This window comes from Schistocerca cancellata, chromosome 11 (genome assembly GCF_023864275.1).
Source record: "Schistocerca cancellata isolate TAMUIC-IGC-003103 chromosome 11, iqSchCanc2.1, whole genome shotgun sequence".
Taxonomy (NCBI): domain Eukaryota; kingdom Metazoa; phylum Arthropoda; class Insecta; order Orthoptera; family Acrididae; genus Schistocerca; species Schistocerca cancellata.
In genome coordinates, this window is record NC_064636.1 from 104,084,041 (window position 1) to 104,101,412 (window position 17,372).

Sequence of the window (17,372 nt, forward strand, 5' to 3'; positions counted from 1 at the left end):
CTTCTCCCTCCCCCCCCCCCCCCTCCCTCTCTCCATCCCACACTCTGTTCACCTGCTTCTAGCCCCCTCTCTGTCCATCTCGTCACCTCTCTCTCTCTCTCTCTCTCTCTCTCTCTCTCTCTCTGCCCATTTCCCCTGCCCTTATCTGTATCTGTCTGTCTGTCTCCTCCTCCTCCTATCTGTGTCTATCTCCTTCTTCCCTCTTGCTGTCCGTTGTAATGGATCTGGGAGATGTGTGATTTTCTACTGGATTTGTCGATACCAAATCTAGTGCGGGAGGTTGTAAATGTTTTCTTATATTTTTGTCAGAATATTTTTTATGAATTGTAATTTGCCTTATTTTATGCTAATTTGCGTATATGTTCGAGAGTGACAGCATATTGATTAATATTAGTAGATGTGACGAATAATATCAAAGAGTGGTTACAAGTGGAAGCTTGTGTGTTGTGTGAAATGTCTTTGACGCCAGAGTCGTCTTGAACCGTAGTCGGTCAGCAGTGAACACTCGGTGTGTGACGGTGGAACAAGGTACAGGTCTCAGTTATAATAATTTGCAAGTGACCAGCAAAAATGAGTTATTCTACTACTTTTTTTTATATAAACATCAAGAAGGAAGCACATTAGGAAAAATGGTATTTGAAGCACTAAAAATGAGGCAAACTCATTGAACCGGGACATTTCCACAGCCGACGAAATGGCATTATGGAATCATACTTCCACTAGACGACTGAAGCCCACACAAAAATGTCAAATATCATCTTATAAACATCCACGGAAAAGTGAGTACTGTCACGAAATATGCTAAATTCAAGTATATGAAAATAGTGAGCATATTTCACTGTCCATCTCCTCGACCTCCCTTCTCTCTCCACATTATCACACTCGCCCTTAATAGCAGGCTGGTGGTTCATACCCCTACAGTATTTCTATCCAGGTCTTAACTGTGTACACAAAAAATATTTAAATTGTTCTAGGACTATAGGATGAGATTTTTACCTGAGGCTTTGTTCACATATATATGTGTCAAATATATTTCACGTATATTTAACATATTTCACGCATACTTGTACATACGAGGTGCATTCAAGTTCTAAGGCCTCCGATTCTTTTCTAATTAACTACTCATCCGAAATCGATGAAACTGGCGTTACTTCTTGACGTAATCGCCCTGCAGATGTACACATTTTTTCAGAACGCTGACACCATGATTCCATGGCAGCGGCGAAGGCTTCTTTAGGAGTCTGTTTTGACCACTGGAAAATCGCTGAGGCAATAGCAGCACGGCTGGTGAATGTGCGGCCACGGAGAGTGTCTTTCATTGTTGGAAAAAGCCAAAAGTCACTAGGAGCCAGGTCAGGTGAGTAGGGAGCATGAGGAATCACTTCAAAGTTGTTATCACGAAGAAACTGTTGCGTAACGTTAGCTCTATGTGCGGGTGCGTTGTCTTGGTGAAACAGCACACGCACAGCCCTTCCCGGATGTTTTTGTTGCAGTGCAGGAAGGAATTTGTTCTTCAAAACATTTTGGTAGGATGCACCTGTTACCGTAGTGCCCTTTGGAACGCAATGGGTAAGGATTACGCCCTCGCTGTCCCAGAACATGGACACCATCATTTTTTCAGCACTGGCGGTTACCCGAGATTTTTTTGGTGGCGGTGAATCTGTGTGCTTCCATTGAGCTGACTGGTGCTTTGTTTCTGGATTGAAAAATGGCATCCACGTCTCATCCATTGTCACAACCGACGAAAAGAAAGTCCCATTCATGCTGTTGTTGCGCGTCAACATTGCTCGGCAACGTGCCACACGGGCAGCCGTGTGGTCGTCCGTCAACATTCGTGGCACCCACCTGGATGACACTTTTCGCATTTTCAGGCCGTCATGCAAGGAAAACGTCGCAATTTTAAGTATTTAAAACAGTTCTCATTCTCGCCGCTGGCGGTAAAATTCCATCTGCCGTACGGTGCTGCCATCTCTGGGACGTATTGACAATGAACACGGCCTCATTTTAAAACAATGCGCATGTTTCTATCTCTTTCCAGTCCGGAGAAAAAAAATCGGAGGCCTTAGAACTTGAATGCACCTCGTATATTTCATCATTATCTAGTGAATTTCACTCTGCAGTTGTATTTTAATGCAGCTCCATGTTTGATGTCACACCTCATGAACTATGTTCTGTACAATGATATAATTTTGCAGGTATATTGCCTGGTATATATGCTGTCTGCAAAATGTGTTGTGGATAGAGGTAGTGGCAAAGAAGTAATAAATTAAAACACCGTGCACGATGTGGCAGTTTTGCACTGATCTCAGTATTTTATGTCCTGTCTCCCGAACTGTGTGTTATACAATGGTACCTTTTTGTGGGTGTATTCAGCAGCAGATGAGGGTGGTGTTTGCAAAATGTATCACGAATAAAGTTAATAGTGGCAAACTAATAAATTTAAATGTCTTTCAAAAGGCAGTAGTTTTTCACACATTCCGTGTTTGTGATGTCATATCTTCTGAACTAAGTATTGGAGAATAACCTAATTTTTCCAGTACATTCAGTGGTATATGCTAATAGTACCTGCAAAATATGTCACAAATATAGTTAGTACTAAAGGAGTAATGAATTGGAACATCGTGCTTCATGTGGCAGCTTTACTGCACGAACAGTGAAAAATCTAGTAAGCGATAAACTTTTTTTCTCATCATCATTTTGTGGAGTTCGTCAGCAAGAAAGTTTCGTATAGATTTTAAATTATTTGTTTGGTTTGTTGCAAGTCTCTGAATGCTCTCATTCTCAAATTCCAGGCGTCTAGAATACAGCTATTCTTGTGTTGCAGGCTACACTGCTTTCTCTCTTCCCTCCCCCCCCCCCCCCTTTTCTTGATAGGTGGATGGTTCTTACCCCCACAGTGATTCTTTCAAGACAGTAAATGTTTGTATCAAGTTTGGTTGTTGAAATCGGTCCAGTGGTTTAGGAGGAGATGTCAAACATATATACATCCATTTTTATCATTTGTGTGGATGTAACAGCACTGTGTAATTATAAAATCCACGAAACATTTGAAATAATTGGTGTAAGTTAAGAGGTAAACATAATGTAATAAGTGATATAATATCTGAAAGACTAATTCTTTAATAAGTTTTTTGAACGCTGTGCCAGCAAATTAGTTTGGAATATGCTGATAGGGGCACCACCAACTGCAATTGGTGGAAATAGTAGCGAAGTGGGCAGATTTTGTGTGTGTGTGTGTGTGTGTGTGTGTTTGTGTGTGTGTGTGTGTGTGTGTGTGTGTGTGTGTGTGTGTGTGTTTTAAACCGGGGACATAGAACCGACGGAGAGGCTTCGACCTGCCACAGCCCTCAGTGGTTCACAACCCAACAACAGGCCACAGCAGTCCACCCACCCCACCGCCGTTTCACACTGAACTCAGTGTTATTGTGCGGTTCGGCATCCAGTGGACATTTCCCCCCCCCCCCCCCCAACACACACACACACACACACACACACACACACACACACACACAGCTTTTCGTGGTAAGTTTGAGATGTCACCAGTTTACAACAGCACAGTGAAGTGGTATAAGACATTCGAGGAGCGTCGTCGGTGGTGTGCAGCGCAAAATGTTCAGGCTGTGACTGGGTGTGTCTGAACAGACCTTGGACAGTGTGAGGGATGTGATATTGCCAGGTCCCACAAGGTCTACCTCTAGAACTAGTGCAGATTGAACATGCCTCAGCCAAAATATAGAAAATGATGACACACCAAGCACAATTGAGGACATCTCGCCCACACGTGACCACCAATGTGGCAGCTTGTGCCAGAATGACCATGTGCACATGCAATATGCTTGCATGTGTGAATGAACGACCTGTGTGTTTCTTTTACTGACAAAGGCTATGGCCGAAAGCTTAAGGGTAAGTGTTCTGTGCCACGTCCAACAAGACAGTCAGCCGTTTGTTACGGACCCTTTGTCTTTGCTGCAATTTTGGTTCAGTCTGCAACTCGAAACATGTAGCAAGAAACTTGGTGACCCTCTACATTTCCATAATTGGATGCGAGATTTCCTGAATGTAATTTTGCCGTGTTTCACGGCCTCTAATCTGTGTGGTGTCCCATAACATTTCCACGGGAAGGCCGTGGCACACCGCTAGGCTCTCGGAAGTATGGAGGATAGCTGCGTGAACAAAATACAAAATTTATATACCCTGATAAGCCAAACCATTATGACAACTGCCCACCGAGACATTGGAAACCGCCAGGTGGTGTTGCGGACACGTGACGTAGTAACAAAAGTATGTAAGCGGAGCAGACACAGACGGGGGATCGCCCTAGCAGTGATATAGGCTGCAAATGGGGAGACCCATCGAGATAAGAGACTTCGACAAATGGCAGAGTATTATGGCACAGAGCCCGTGAACGAGTATCTCAAAAACGACGAAGCTGGTCCATTGTTCACATGCTACTGTCGTGAGCATCTACAGAAAGAGGTTCAGGGTGACACACGGAAGACGGACGGTTTTTAATGAAATAATACTCGGCCAACTTTAAAATTAATGCATGTTTATTTACACAAAATCAAAGGTCATTATTTGCCATTTTAGTTAACAAAGTTATTTGTGAAAAATAATGTCGTCAAGGTGATGTCCATCATTTCGAATGCAGGACTTGAGTCTCTTCTCAGAATCCTCCATCACACAGACTAAAATCTCTGCAGGGATGGTAGCAATTTCTGGAATGATTGCATTCTTCAAATCGTCCAAATTTCGTGGTTTGTGGCTATAGACACAGTTGTTAAGGTACCCCCACAGAAAAAAGTCACATACTGACAAGTCAGGAGACCTTGGAGGCCGAGGAACATTGCCAAAATGTGAAATAATCCGGCCAGGAAACATGCGTCTAAGAACTGTCATTGAAATGTTTGCGGTGTGTGATGTTGCCCCATCTTGCTGGAACCAAATGCATTTTAAAGGGATTCGTCTTCTTCTTAGTTCTGGTTTCAAGAATGTTTCAAGCATACGATTGTAACAAACAGAATTAACAGTAACTGTGGCCCCATTCTCGTCAAAAAAATAATGTCCAATAATGCCAACAGAGCCAAGAGTACACCAGGCTGTTACTTTTTCTGAGTGTAGAGGACGCTGGTGGATAAGGTGTGGATGCTCTGGAGCCCAGTAATGTAGGTTTTGCTTATTCACAGACCCGTTTAAATGAAAATGAACTTCATCACTCATAAATAAAATTTCATTTTCATTCGATCACAAAATCACTTGCATTCTGTAAGCGAAGTCTTTTCGTACAGCAAAATCAGTTTCCTTATGTTGTTGGACAATGAGCATTTTGTAGGGATGGAATTTTAATTCTTTATGCAAAAGTCGTCTAACCGATTCACGATTGATTCGTAACTCACTAGCACGACGTCTAGCTGGCTGTCCTGGGCTTCTGACTGCCGCTTGCCTTACCCTTTCAACATTTTCTGGTGTTGTTACTCTGCATCTCGGGCCAGGATGCTTCTTATCCAGTATGTTTCCGGTTGATCTGAAGTTTTCCACCAATCTGAGGATTGTTACGGCTCGGGAACAGCTCCATGTCGACCGACATTAAACCGCGCACGAAACAATCGCTAAGTAGCAATAATAGACTCACCACTTTTCACAAAACTGTCATAGACAAACACTCGACGTTGCAAGTCCCACTGCTACGTAGTGACTGAGTGAATGAAATGGCGTCTCGTGTGGATCAGAACTATCCCCACCACGACCACCTCCCACCACCGCGCCCTCAGTACTACGCAGTTCAAAACCGTCAGTCTCCTGTGTGTCACTCTGTAGGAGGACAGTAAAATTATCACTAGGTTGCACAACCGTGACTATTCACAGAACGTGGGGTTCGGAGACTTGTCTGCTCTGTAGAGTAGAGTAAACGATGATCTGTCCCATCTCTGCCGAAAAAGCACAATGCTGGTGCACACGCAAGTGTTTCGGAGCATACTGTTCGTCAAACACTGGAGCTCTGCAGAAGACCACTCCTGCACGTTCTCATGTTGACCCAGTGACATCAACAATTACAATTGCAGTGGGTGCAGAACCTTCGGGATTTGACGATTGGTAGGTGGAAACGTAAAATGTGCAACTCACCGCGGATGCAGGCTGGTGGAAGTAGTAGTATGCTGTGGGAGACAGTCTCCTGCGCTTGCACGGGACATGTCGTAGTAATCGAACCACCTGCATCCCTTCGTGCTTGCTCTCTTCCCCAACGGTGATATCATCTTTCAGCAGTATAATTGTCCGTGTCTCAGAGCGAGGAGCTTGCTACGGTGGTTTGAAGACCATTATAGTGAGCTCACGTCGGTGTCTCGGCGACCAAATTCACCTGACGTAGGTCCTACGGAACCTATCTGGGTCGCTGTCGGTCGCCATCACTGCTTACGCAAATCGGCAACCCGTTATTTTTGTGAATTACGTGATGTGCGTGGACATCTAATGCCACCTATACCTCCACAAACATACTAACAAACTTGTAGGATCCCTGATAAGCAGAATCAGTGATATATTTGTTCCAAAGATGGAGAAACAAGCTATTAAGCAGTGGTTATAATGCTTTGTCTCATCAGTGTATACCGTATACGGACTTCGTAAAAACTGTACGATGACAAAATATGTCTCCTTTTGAACGGAATCCAGTGAGATAAGGCGTTAGCTGTGTGCTTGCAGCCTGAGCAGTGAGCTGGCTTCACCACGTGTTGATGGAGTGCACTATCCTGTGCTGCCACCAGTTGAAGGTGCTCTGGAGGGGCCGCCATAGAATACGCGAGCAGACCGTTCGGAGATTGTCAGTAGTAGTAAAGACGCGAAGGAGACTTGTCGATTCTGGATGATAGTCGAGATTAAAAGTTATTGATTTATGGTTGTGAATTGTAATTGTGCAAGTTTCCGGAAGAAAATACATTGCTTAAAGCAAACTTGCTGCCAAAAATAATTTACACAGCTAAAGACGGCTGAAATGCCACATACTTTCAGTGAGGCATTCACACTTCAGAAAAGAAGCTACCGAGCACAGCAAATAGTCGAGCTGGAAGTGACTGGCAGGTCCAGCTCGTAACTATTATTAAAGGCGACCACTGATCTAGTGCTAACATATTGTACATTCAGCCATCCAAAGAGAAGGCAGTGTTACTCTTTAAGTACAGTAAAGCAGAACAGCACCAGGAAACACCATAAACACTGCACGCGGTGCTTCTCAAATGGCCACCACAGTTGCCAGACTTTACGCTTCACAATTTTTTCTTGCAGGGCTATTTAGAGGATAATGTATGTGTTCCACCTCTAGCACAGAACCGAAAAGACTTGTGACACTACATCAGAGCTTCTATTCTTACTGTCACTCCTGATATGCTGCGGCTGGTACAGGCAGAATTGGTCTACCAATTAGATGTGTGCCGTGTAATGAAGGGTGGACACACAGAACATTTGTGAACGTTGTTGTTGTTGTTGTTGTTTTTTTTTTTAAAGACTTTGAGAGCTTGTTTTCCACATACTGTGTCTTTTTTAATGCTCTTCTACCCGGACCGATTTTTTTGATGTTTTATGGACATTATAATTACCTTCTAAGTCAACTACGTTTGAGGTTGCTATGGTAAAGCTACTGGATGTATTTAAGTTTCAATAACTGTACCTCCATGTCTGAAGATGAAGCTTCAAAATCAAATGTTGATAAAGTAAACAACGGATACAGATGAATTAATATTTAGTGTGAAAATAGCCCATGTTCTCAGAAACAAACTAATTTACAGCTGAAGTCTGCACTATCCAGTGTAATGGAAAGAATAAGATCTTAACAGTGTGCCCAGTTATTGGACAGCTAGTGAGATGACCAGGTCGTCACTATTCCACAGCGGCAGTTGGCGACACGGACGGCATCGTCTTCCGGAGGCACCGTCGCCGCCGCAAGGGCAACGGCGACCCGGCGACCCCGAAGCGCGTCTCCTTCCACGGGGACGTGGGTGTGGGCGGGGCGACTGCCACGCACGCGCAGGGGCAGCAGTTCTCGGCGAGCTTCATGCCTGCCCACCCCGTCGTCAAGAAGGACGTCGTGCCCGGCAGGTCGGTGTGCACCCACTCTAGATTTTGCTACGATTCATTTCTTTTGAATAAACCAGTTCTGGTTAAAGCATTTCTTGTAAATAAGTTTCGTATTTGTTTGTCTGTTTCTTAGAATGCCAGCTATTGTTATGGATTTTCAATTTTTATTAAGATGGCTATGCAACACGTAACTGTGATACTAACATTTTCTGAATTACATATATCGAGCTTCTTTGAGGATTTAGTTTTTTCTTGTATTTTAACAAATATTAGGTTTTGCAAAAAAATATTAAAGTTCACTAAACCGACATAATTCTTTATAACCATTCTAGTCATAACAGTCTACTGTTCAACTTTCAGTAGTTGAAACCTATCGTACTAAAACAGTAATTTTAGATATTATTGCGCCTTATTTTCATATAGAATAAATTGTTTCGGTGTGATACATATTGACATGTGGTTCTTTGCTCCTGGACATTTTGCACTTGATTCATTTTACTGAATCTACAACAAGAAAAAAAAAGTATTTCATTGTTCAGATAGTGAAGAAACATGAGAACATAATGTAAAGCATTGTTTGAACAAGTGTTTTACAAAATACAAATGAGAAATACTAACTTGGATATGAACAGAAATTTTCTTGCACAAAGTCAGGGGATCATTTTCAGTATTGTCATTGTTACTGCCATTATCATCAAAACCTTGCTTTATTTCACACAAAATTTCATTCTCTAATATAACAACGAAAACAATCAATTATGGGAATTAGCACTACAACATGCCCTTGTTTCTGGCCACCCACCTGGCCTCAATTTACGTTAATTTCTTTTGTCTCGGCTTCTCTTCACTGCAACTACTCTCTGCTTCACTCTATTTCAGTTTTCTACATCTTTTGTTGTCTTTCTCGTCTATTTTTCACCATCCCCTCCCACCTCTGCTATGTACAATGCACTTAGCTTCTCACTCTTATTAACTCGTGCACAATGTTTTAGTACTTATCTCTGTCTCGCATATTACCCTGTCTTCCACCTTTAAGCTCTCAGGTTTTCAAATCTCGTCTGATGCAGTCCCCAACAGTCAGTCTTTCCTTCTCATCCCGTACAGTAAGTCTCCCCTTACCCACGGCTCTGGGTGACTTTCCCAAAATCTACCTCTTTTCCTAGACCTCTCCAGTCCTTTTCCTTCATCTGTCTTGCTTCCCCTTCAACCCTTCTGTCTCAAGAAGGAGCCACTGGCTCCAAAAGGTTGCCAATCACAACAGTCTTCTACGTGTGTGTTCCGCCGCCACTTGGTGAGTAGATTTTTTTTATCTAAATAAAATTTCATTCTCTGCAAGAAAACAAAACCGTGCCTTTTCATTTCTTTACATACTGAACAAACAGCTGTTGCCCTCTAGCAGCTTAATTCCTTATAACAGACAAGATCTACTAACTTATTTAGAAACTACATTTCAATGATCTGTTGCCTGTTATAGAAACTACAAGTCTCTGATAGCACAGTGAAGACTGATAGAGCCCGCCAGTATACGTGATTTTTGTATGTAAAAGGGGGAGAATTTGCATCCTGTCAAAGAACAAGTTTGGCTGTCTACTAGAATTTTTCTTTGTTTGTCAGCTGATGAGCTTGACAGTCAAAGAGCTAATATTTTCCTTCAATAAATATGATAATGATAATATATACAGTAAAATCCCTTTTTACACTTTTCAGCAGACTGACCAAAAGAAATTTAAAATACAGGAAAGCATAGGAAACGCAACAAGCAAAAATGAATAAATTACTTTTACTGTCTTTCTGTTTATGTTGTTCAAAATATGAAATTAAAGCAGATTCAATTTTAGCTATTTATAAAATCAGAAATAATCATTTTTGTTTCTTTGTAACAACAGTTAGCCCTACTTGTCTCTCCACAGTATGCAAAGCATCAATCACAAAGGCAGTGGCTGAGTGCTGACACACTGGGTTCCCCCTGTTTATTCTGACGATGTCCAATGGTGTAAATAAAACACATAAGCAAAAGTCTTTCATGAAGCCACATTAAAAAGACATTAGTGTTCTAACATGTGATAATCATTATAAAATTATGGTAAATAAGTGTTTACATATAATTGCTTAAAACACTATAGTTGCCAGTGTTTGTAAACAGAGAACAATAGGCACGAAATCTACAGTTTGTTGCCAACAAGGAGGTCACTCGACTCAGGGATGTCCAGGGTGAGCAAGAGGCCAGAAATTGTCATCCTGTTATGGAGCACCTTGACGAGGAATGTTTGTCTGACATGTCATGGTCTGTTGACACATAGCCAACACGGATTTACAAAACATCGTTCTTGTGAAACTCTTTACTCACACGAAGCGTTGACTGGGGGACACGTACAGTTACTTTGAAGCCATCTGGCATTTGAAGACAGTGCTATTTAGACACATGTACACTGTACTGCACTCTCTTTTTACAAACCTAAGTTCTGTGGTTATTTTGGATATGCAGAGAGAGCAACATTTGTAGCACATCATTATGAGTGAGTCGAGTCATACTAGCTTCGACAGAAGGTGATGGCCCGCAAACTTTGCTTTGATCTGTAGCACATAAAATGCAAAGATTTGTGGCAGCCTCACAATACAGTATTGTGTAGTGCTCTTCTGACCTGCAGATATGCACCTTTTTTCAAACAAAATCCAATACTCTGGGGCTGAACATAGCAGGGCAGATGGTTTACCATTGCCTCCTTCTGACCTTTTATGAAGTGTCACATATGTGTCTGTGTCCTGTGGGTGACTGATGAGTATGTGTATAGTGGGGTGTTGGATTTATCTTACAGACGAAGGGGAGGGACAGGGTCAAATACCGTGCTAGCACGCAGCATACTACTCTCGAATAGCATCGAGGGGGACACCGTGCTTTTAACATCCCTGTCTGATGCGCAGATTACTGTTCTGTGTTACAGGCTCTCACTTTGTGTGACCCCGCAGAGAGGTTTCGAATTTAATCTAGAACACTGGCAAAAAGACTGGTGTGAGGAACTTTATGCCATTATCTCTCCTCCCCGTGCTGGCCAAATACTGGCAGTGAACATTTCATCCACTGTCAGGATTTGAACTGACATATCTCCTAGTCAGGCGCCACTGCACGAGGGACCTCATCTACAGAGGCAGGCCACACGTTGTGTATTTACTCTCTAATTGAGATTAAATGTCATTTCCTATCCAACGATGACATGATCTACAGAATCTTTAATTTGCAAACTTGGCACGTATCTTGTCGTCGGTAGGATTCGGAGCTCTGGGCAGATTTGTGTGGATGCAGTGTCAGAAGTTAAATTAAAAATCCTTCATATACCTCACTGGATCTGCTAACTTACTATTAATGCTACAGAGAAACTGCATGGGGCTCTGTATGAAGGCTGTTTAAAAAGTATCAGACTGTTATTTACGAAACGAATCTCCATTCAGATGCAGTTGTTTGATGCTATTCACCTTCAAAACAGTCCCTCTCAGCTTCTACTGCACGCTTCTCCCAACTCCACTTCCACTGTCAGAAGCATCGCCAGAAAGCCTCTTGTAGTACGGTGCGCAGCTGCTCCGTCGAATTCTGCACAATGTCTTCCCTGTCCTGAATTACGGTCCCTTTCAGAGACTTTATCAGTTTATAGAAAAGCCGAAAGTTGCTAAGTGCTAGGTCAGAGGAATAGGGAGGTTGTGTTTTGCCAGAAAGCTCTGAAATAATTGAGAATAGTGAGCAGATACACTATTGTGGTGTAGGTGCCAACTGCACACAACCCAAATCTGGGTGTTTGCATCTCACTGCTTCACGAAGGTGACGCAGAAGTTCTCAGTGGTACTTCTTATTACTTTCACATTGCTACAGAACTGCCTCCATTTTTTTGGGTCTCGGGGATGACAGATGCTTCCGTCGGGACTGGAACTATATTTGTGGGTTGTATCCATAAATGGAGGACCCATCACCAGTGATTACTGTGTTAAGAAAGTTAGGATTGCTGTTGACAGTATCCAGCACATCCTGGGTGATCTTCAGACAAAGTAGCTTCTGCTCATTTGTTAGCATCTTCGGCACAAATTGTGCTGAAATCCTTCAGAGGTCCAAATGTTTGATTAAAATGAGATGAATTGATTCAGTACTAATTTTAACCTCATCCACAAGTTCTCTGATTGCGATTCATCCTTCCTACATCACCGTGCTCCTTACGTGATCGATAACGACCTCATTGTGGATATTGAGGACTCGCTTGATTGTGCTTCAACTTCACTCACAAGTGAAAATCTTTGAAGCGCTTGTACTGCTCCTTTAACTGTTTAGTACACTTGCTTCATCTCCAAACACTTGTCAGATCTTGCAGATCGTTTCAACTCGAGAACTGCCAAATTTAAAACAAAATTTAATGCAGTAACATCATTCCACTTCTTCTGTCATTTTTCCCCACTGCACATACTCCGATGACTACCACCTACACATTTTCACTTGTCAGGTGCTAACTAGTGACTGGTTGTTTCCGCAGTTGTGAAAAAAATCAGGCGTGTGCACTACATAACCTGCAAACATTATTTTAATCAGTTATCAGGTGCCACGCGCGTGTGGTGCTCGAACTGTATCAGAACAGTTCCAGTAGCATGTAGTTGTGTATCCAACCTTGTGATATCTTATCAGCTAAAAATGCCATTCTAACATAACAATGGAAAACCAAGCTGACTAGCTGAAAACCTCCATCTATTCAAGTAATGGATCAGGTAGCAGAAATACACTTTCACAGGTAGTGGTCAGCACATTCCAGCTTGGCTTTTCATTACCTGTTTATTTATTTTATTCCTTCCTTCCTAAAAATCTACCCTCCTGTGATTCTAAAACACGTCACACATTGTATTAAACAGGCTCTGCATAATACTTTTTTTTTCTTTTTCCTCCAAATTCTTAACTCTAATTATGCAGTACTAAAGATATTAATATATACTGTATAATTTAACAAATAGAATATATAAAAATCCCAATTAATTAGGAAGCTTGGTGGTTTATTTGGCTACATTATTGCCTTATTGAATTTTGATAAAATTTATTTTCTGTGCCATTAGCTAGTTTTTAAGCTCAAGCAGGCTCATTATAAAATGGGGGTGTTACAGAAACGTTGTCTAAACCATGCACAGCTAGAGGCTGTGTTCATGGTGCTGGCAGAAATAAAGGAAGTTTAGTTACCAGTAACAAAAATGTTATGAAACAAAAATATTATGTTTTACAATATTTAAACTGCACTGCTTCAAATAATCCATTGACAAATTTTTTCTGATAATGTACATTTCGCATGATTTATAGAACAGATAATGGATTTAAGTGAGCATTTCAAGCTGCAAGTTTGTTCTATGTTGCCAATGTATTTTGTAATATTGATCAAAATGTTACCCAAAACATAAATAAATGGAATAAAATATTTACTACATCATTATTAGAGCGAATGAATTACTACCATATGTGAAGCAGCCGTTCTTTGTGGGTCCGCGGTGTAGCGGGACTTTGAATTTCACCGCACTGCACTTGCTCCCTCAGATAAAAATTATACCGTCGCAGCGGTATGAGCGCTCGATGGCAGAGAAAATACTAAAATTGTAACTTTTTTTGTTTTTCTATCCGTTTCTTAATTGTCTCTCGAGAGCGGAAGCTTAATGCAGACGTGATCTGATTAAGACGAAAAAGCTTATTAATGTGTAGACATTGTGGAAGTTGTTATGAAATTCGGAGGATGGAGAGAAGCAACTAAAACAAATTGCATTTAATATCAAGACGGTTTTGTATACATTAGACATTCCTGGGCAATGAAACTTATTGCAAGATTTCGGAGCAGACTTTCCACGCAGAAATGAAGTAGGAGATTTTTGAAGACCTGGACACCGCACGAAAAAAGACATGTTAATCTGGTAAAGGATGAACTCTTATCTACGCCATTTTCCCCTGTCAGTTACATTTTGTTATTCTCTGTTCTTCTTCAATAATTTTTGTAGTGTAAATTGGTTTAACCTTTGCTCAAAAACGCCACAAGGACCATCCCAACAATAGCTTTTCCGAATCACAAAGTCCAATAGCTTTTCTGTTACATGAAGTCCGATTTGCTTTTCATTCTTTCCCTTTTTCATGGTCATTTACGATTTTAAAACCCCCTTTTCATTCACCATTCCTTCCCACCATTTTCAATCTTTTCTTCTATTTTCTTCTCTTTTTCTTTTTTATTAACCACTACAGCGGCAACATAAATAACACAAGGCAAAACATTTCTGAGTAATCAGTGACTGTCGTTAAATTAACAACAGAATAATAATTTATGCACAAGGACGACTTTTAAATAGGTTGTTTTGGTGTCAGGATCTCCTAGAAATTCTTGAAGAAAAAGTTCTGCATTGATTCAGTTTGTTCATTCAGGAGTTTTTGAGGTGACTCCAGCTTGTGGATGTAAGTCTTTAACTGTTCAAGGACAGCCATTGTAACCCTATGTCAGCAATGTACAGCACAGAAAAGTTATCACCAATTTCATGAATGGAGTATTCATCACAGGCATTGGGTGACACAAAGTTGGACTTCTTTAAGTGTTTAAGTTGGAGGGCATCCGTGCATTCTCGGAAGGGCGTTGTACAATTTCTCTGTGTTTGTCCTATATGGAAGCATAAATGGGAGCATGTGAGCATAGTTGCACATACATAATGGAATATACACAGCTATAAATGCTTACAAGTGTGCAAAACTTAAGAACAGAAATAACTTTTTCACGGTGTGTCACTGCCAAGTAACATACACTACTGCTCATTAATTTCAATACACCTAATAAATGACATCTAGTTCTCTGTAGATAAGGTCTAATACTGTAGGTACGGTTTAGGAAGCAAAGGAATAGTACAAAAGTTATACACATGTCATGATTTTTTTTGTGGTCATCAAGATACTATAGTATCCAACCAAGAATGTTGTGTACAGGGTTATTACAAATGATTGAAGCAATTTCACAGCTCTACAATAACTTTATTATTTGAGATATTTTCACAACACTTTGCACACACATACAAAAACTCAAAAAGTTTTTTTAGGTATTCACAAATGTTCGATGTGTGCCCCTTTAGTGATTCGGCAGACATCAAGCCGACAATCAAGTTCCTCCCACACTCGGCGCAGCATGTCCCCATCAATGAGTTCGAAAGCATCGTTGATGCGAGCTCACAGTTCTGGCACGTTTCTTGGTAGAGGTGGTTTAAACACTGAATCTTTCACATAACCCCACAGAAAGAAATCGCGTGGGGTTAAGTCGGGAGAGCGTGGAGGCCATGACATGAATTGCTGATCGTGATCTCCACCAGGACCAATCCATCGGTTTTCCAATCTCCTGTTTAAGAAATGCCGAACATCGTGATGGAAGTGCGGTGGAGCACCATCCTGTTGAAAGATGAAGTCGGCGCTGTCGGTCTCCAGTTGTGGCATGAGCCACTTTTCCAGCATGTCCTGCTACACGTGTCCTGTAACGTTTTTTTCGCAGAAGAAAAAGGGGCCGTACACTTTAAACCGTGAGATTGCACAAAACACGTTAACTTTTGGTGAACTGCGAATTTTCTGCATGAATGCGTGAGGATTCTCTACCTCCCATATTCGCACATTGTGTCTGTTCACTTCACCATTAAGAAAAAATGTTGCTTCATCACTGAAAACAAGTTTCGCACTGAACGCATCCTCTTCCATGAGCTGTTCAAACTGCGCCAAAAATTCAAAGCGTTTGACTTTGTCATCGGTTGTCAGAGCTTGTAGAAATTGTAAACGGTAAGGCTTCTGCTTTAGCCTTTTCCGTAAGATTTTCCAAACCGTCGGCTGTGGTACGTTTAGCTCCCTGCTTGCTTTATTCGTCGACTTCCGCAGGCTATGCGTGAAACTTGTCCGCACGCGTTCAACCGTTTCTTCGCTCACTGCAGGCCGACCCGTCGATTTCCCCTTACAGAGGCATCCAGAAGCTTTAAACTGTGCATACCATCGCCGAATGGAGTTAGCAGTTGGTGGATGTTTGTTGAACTTCGTCCTGAAGTGTCGTTGCACTGTTAATGACTGACTGATGTGAGTGCATTTCAAGCACGACATACGCTTTATCGGCTCCTGTCGCCATTTTGTCTCACTGCGCTCTCGAGCGCTCTGGCGGCAGAGTGCGACTTCAGCCGAACAAAACTTTATGAGTTTTTCTACGTATCTGTAGTGTGTCATGACCATATGTCAATGAATGGAGCTACAGTGAATTTATGAAATCGCTTCAATCATTTGTAATAGCCCTGTATATAAACGTTATGTACCTATCTGATATCTTTGTTTACCTATTTGCCGACAGAGGCCACATTTGGTGCACCTGTGTAGGGATGTAGTGATGTGGTGTATGCAGTGAATGGCAAGTGTTGCTGCGCTACATAACATTTAGTTCCTGCACGTCAGTTCTTCATGACATTGAAGTGTGCACATCGCTAGTATGCCTTCAGGAGTGGAGATAGCTATAAAAAAACTTGCTGCAATTGTAGCACTTAGCCAAGTAGGTTTATCTATTCACCAAATTGCGAAACAGTGTAGTGAGTGTACAGTGGGAGTGCAATACACCCTTAACCGCCAGAAGACAACAGGTTGCGATGAGGACATAGCATGACCAGGACAACCTCGTAAAATAACTAAAAGTGATGATAAATATATCAGAATTACCAGTAATACAGATACAAAACAGCACCCCAAATTCATTCAGAATTGGTAGAAATGCATATGACAACAATATCTGTTGCAACAGTAAAAAGGAGACTGACTGAAGCTGGCTTGAAAGGATGTATTACCGCAAGAAAACCCCTTCTAAGACCCATAAACAAACAGAAGATACTTGAACGGGCTAGAAAACATCGTAATTGGACATCGAAAGAGTGGATGAAGGTGGTGTTCACCGACAAATCGAAATTCGACTTTTTTGGAACCAGAATAAGACTATTTGTTTGCCAATTTGTAGGGGAAGGGGTAGCCCAGCAGGGTGTGCTACGTACAGTTAAAACACAGTGGAGGCTCTATTGAGGTTCGGGGATGTTTTGCCAGAGATAGAGTTGGTGACATTGTGAAAATAGAAGGATGTATGGATCAGAAGCAGTACCACCGCATACTTCAGTATTGTGCAAAACAAAGTGGATTGCACTTAATAGGAAAAGGGTTCACCTTACAACATGATAATGACACAAAATATCTGTCGGCATACTGAACGAACTGCATTGCATCAAAAGAAAAAACAAAGTAGTGAATGATATGGTACGGCTGTTCCAAA

General features: G+C 41.6%; 1 protein-coding gene across 1 annotated transcript in view; it reads left to right on the forward strand.

Annotated features, from left to right (window-relative positions):
* The window catches only part of LOC126108285 (uncharacterized), a 235,549-nt gene that overhangs the window by 79,993 nt on the left and 138,184 nt on the right, over positions 1 to 17,372 (forward strand). The window contains exon 8 of the mRNA XM_049913509.1: positions 7,881 to 8,088. Within this exon, the coding sequence (XP_049769466.1) occupies positions 7,881 to 8,088 (208 nt within the window). The remainder of the gene's footprint in view (positions 1 to 7,880; positions 8,089 to 17,372) is intronic.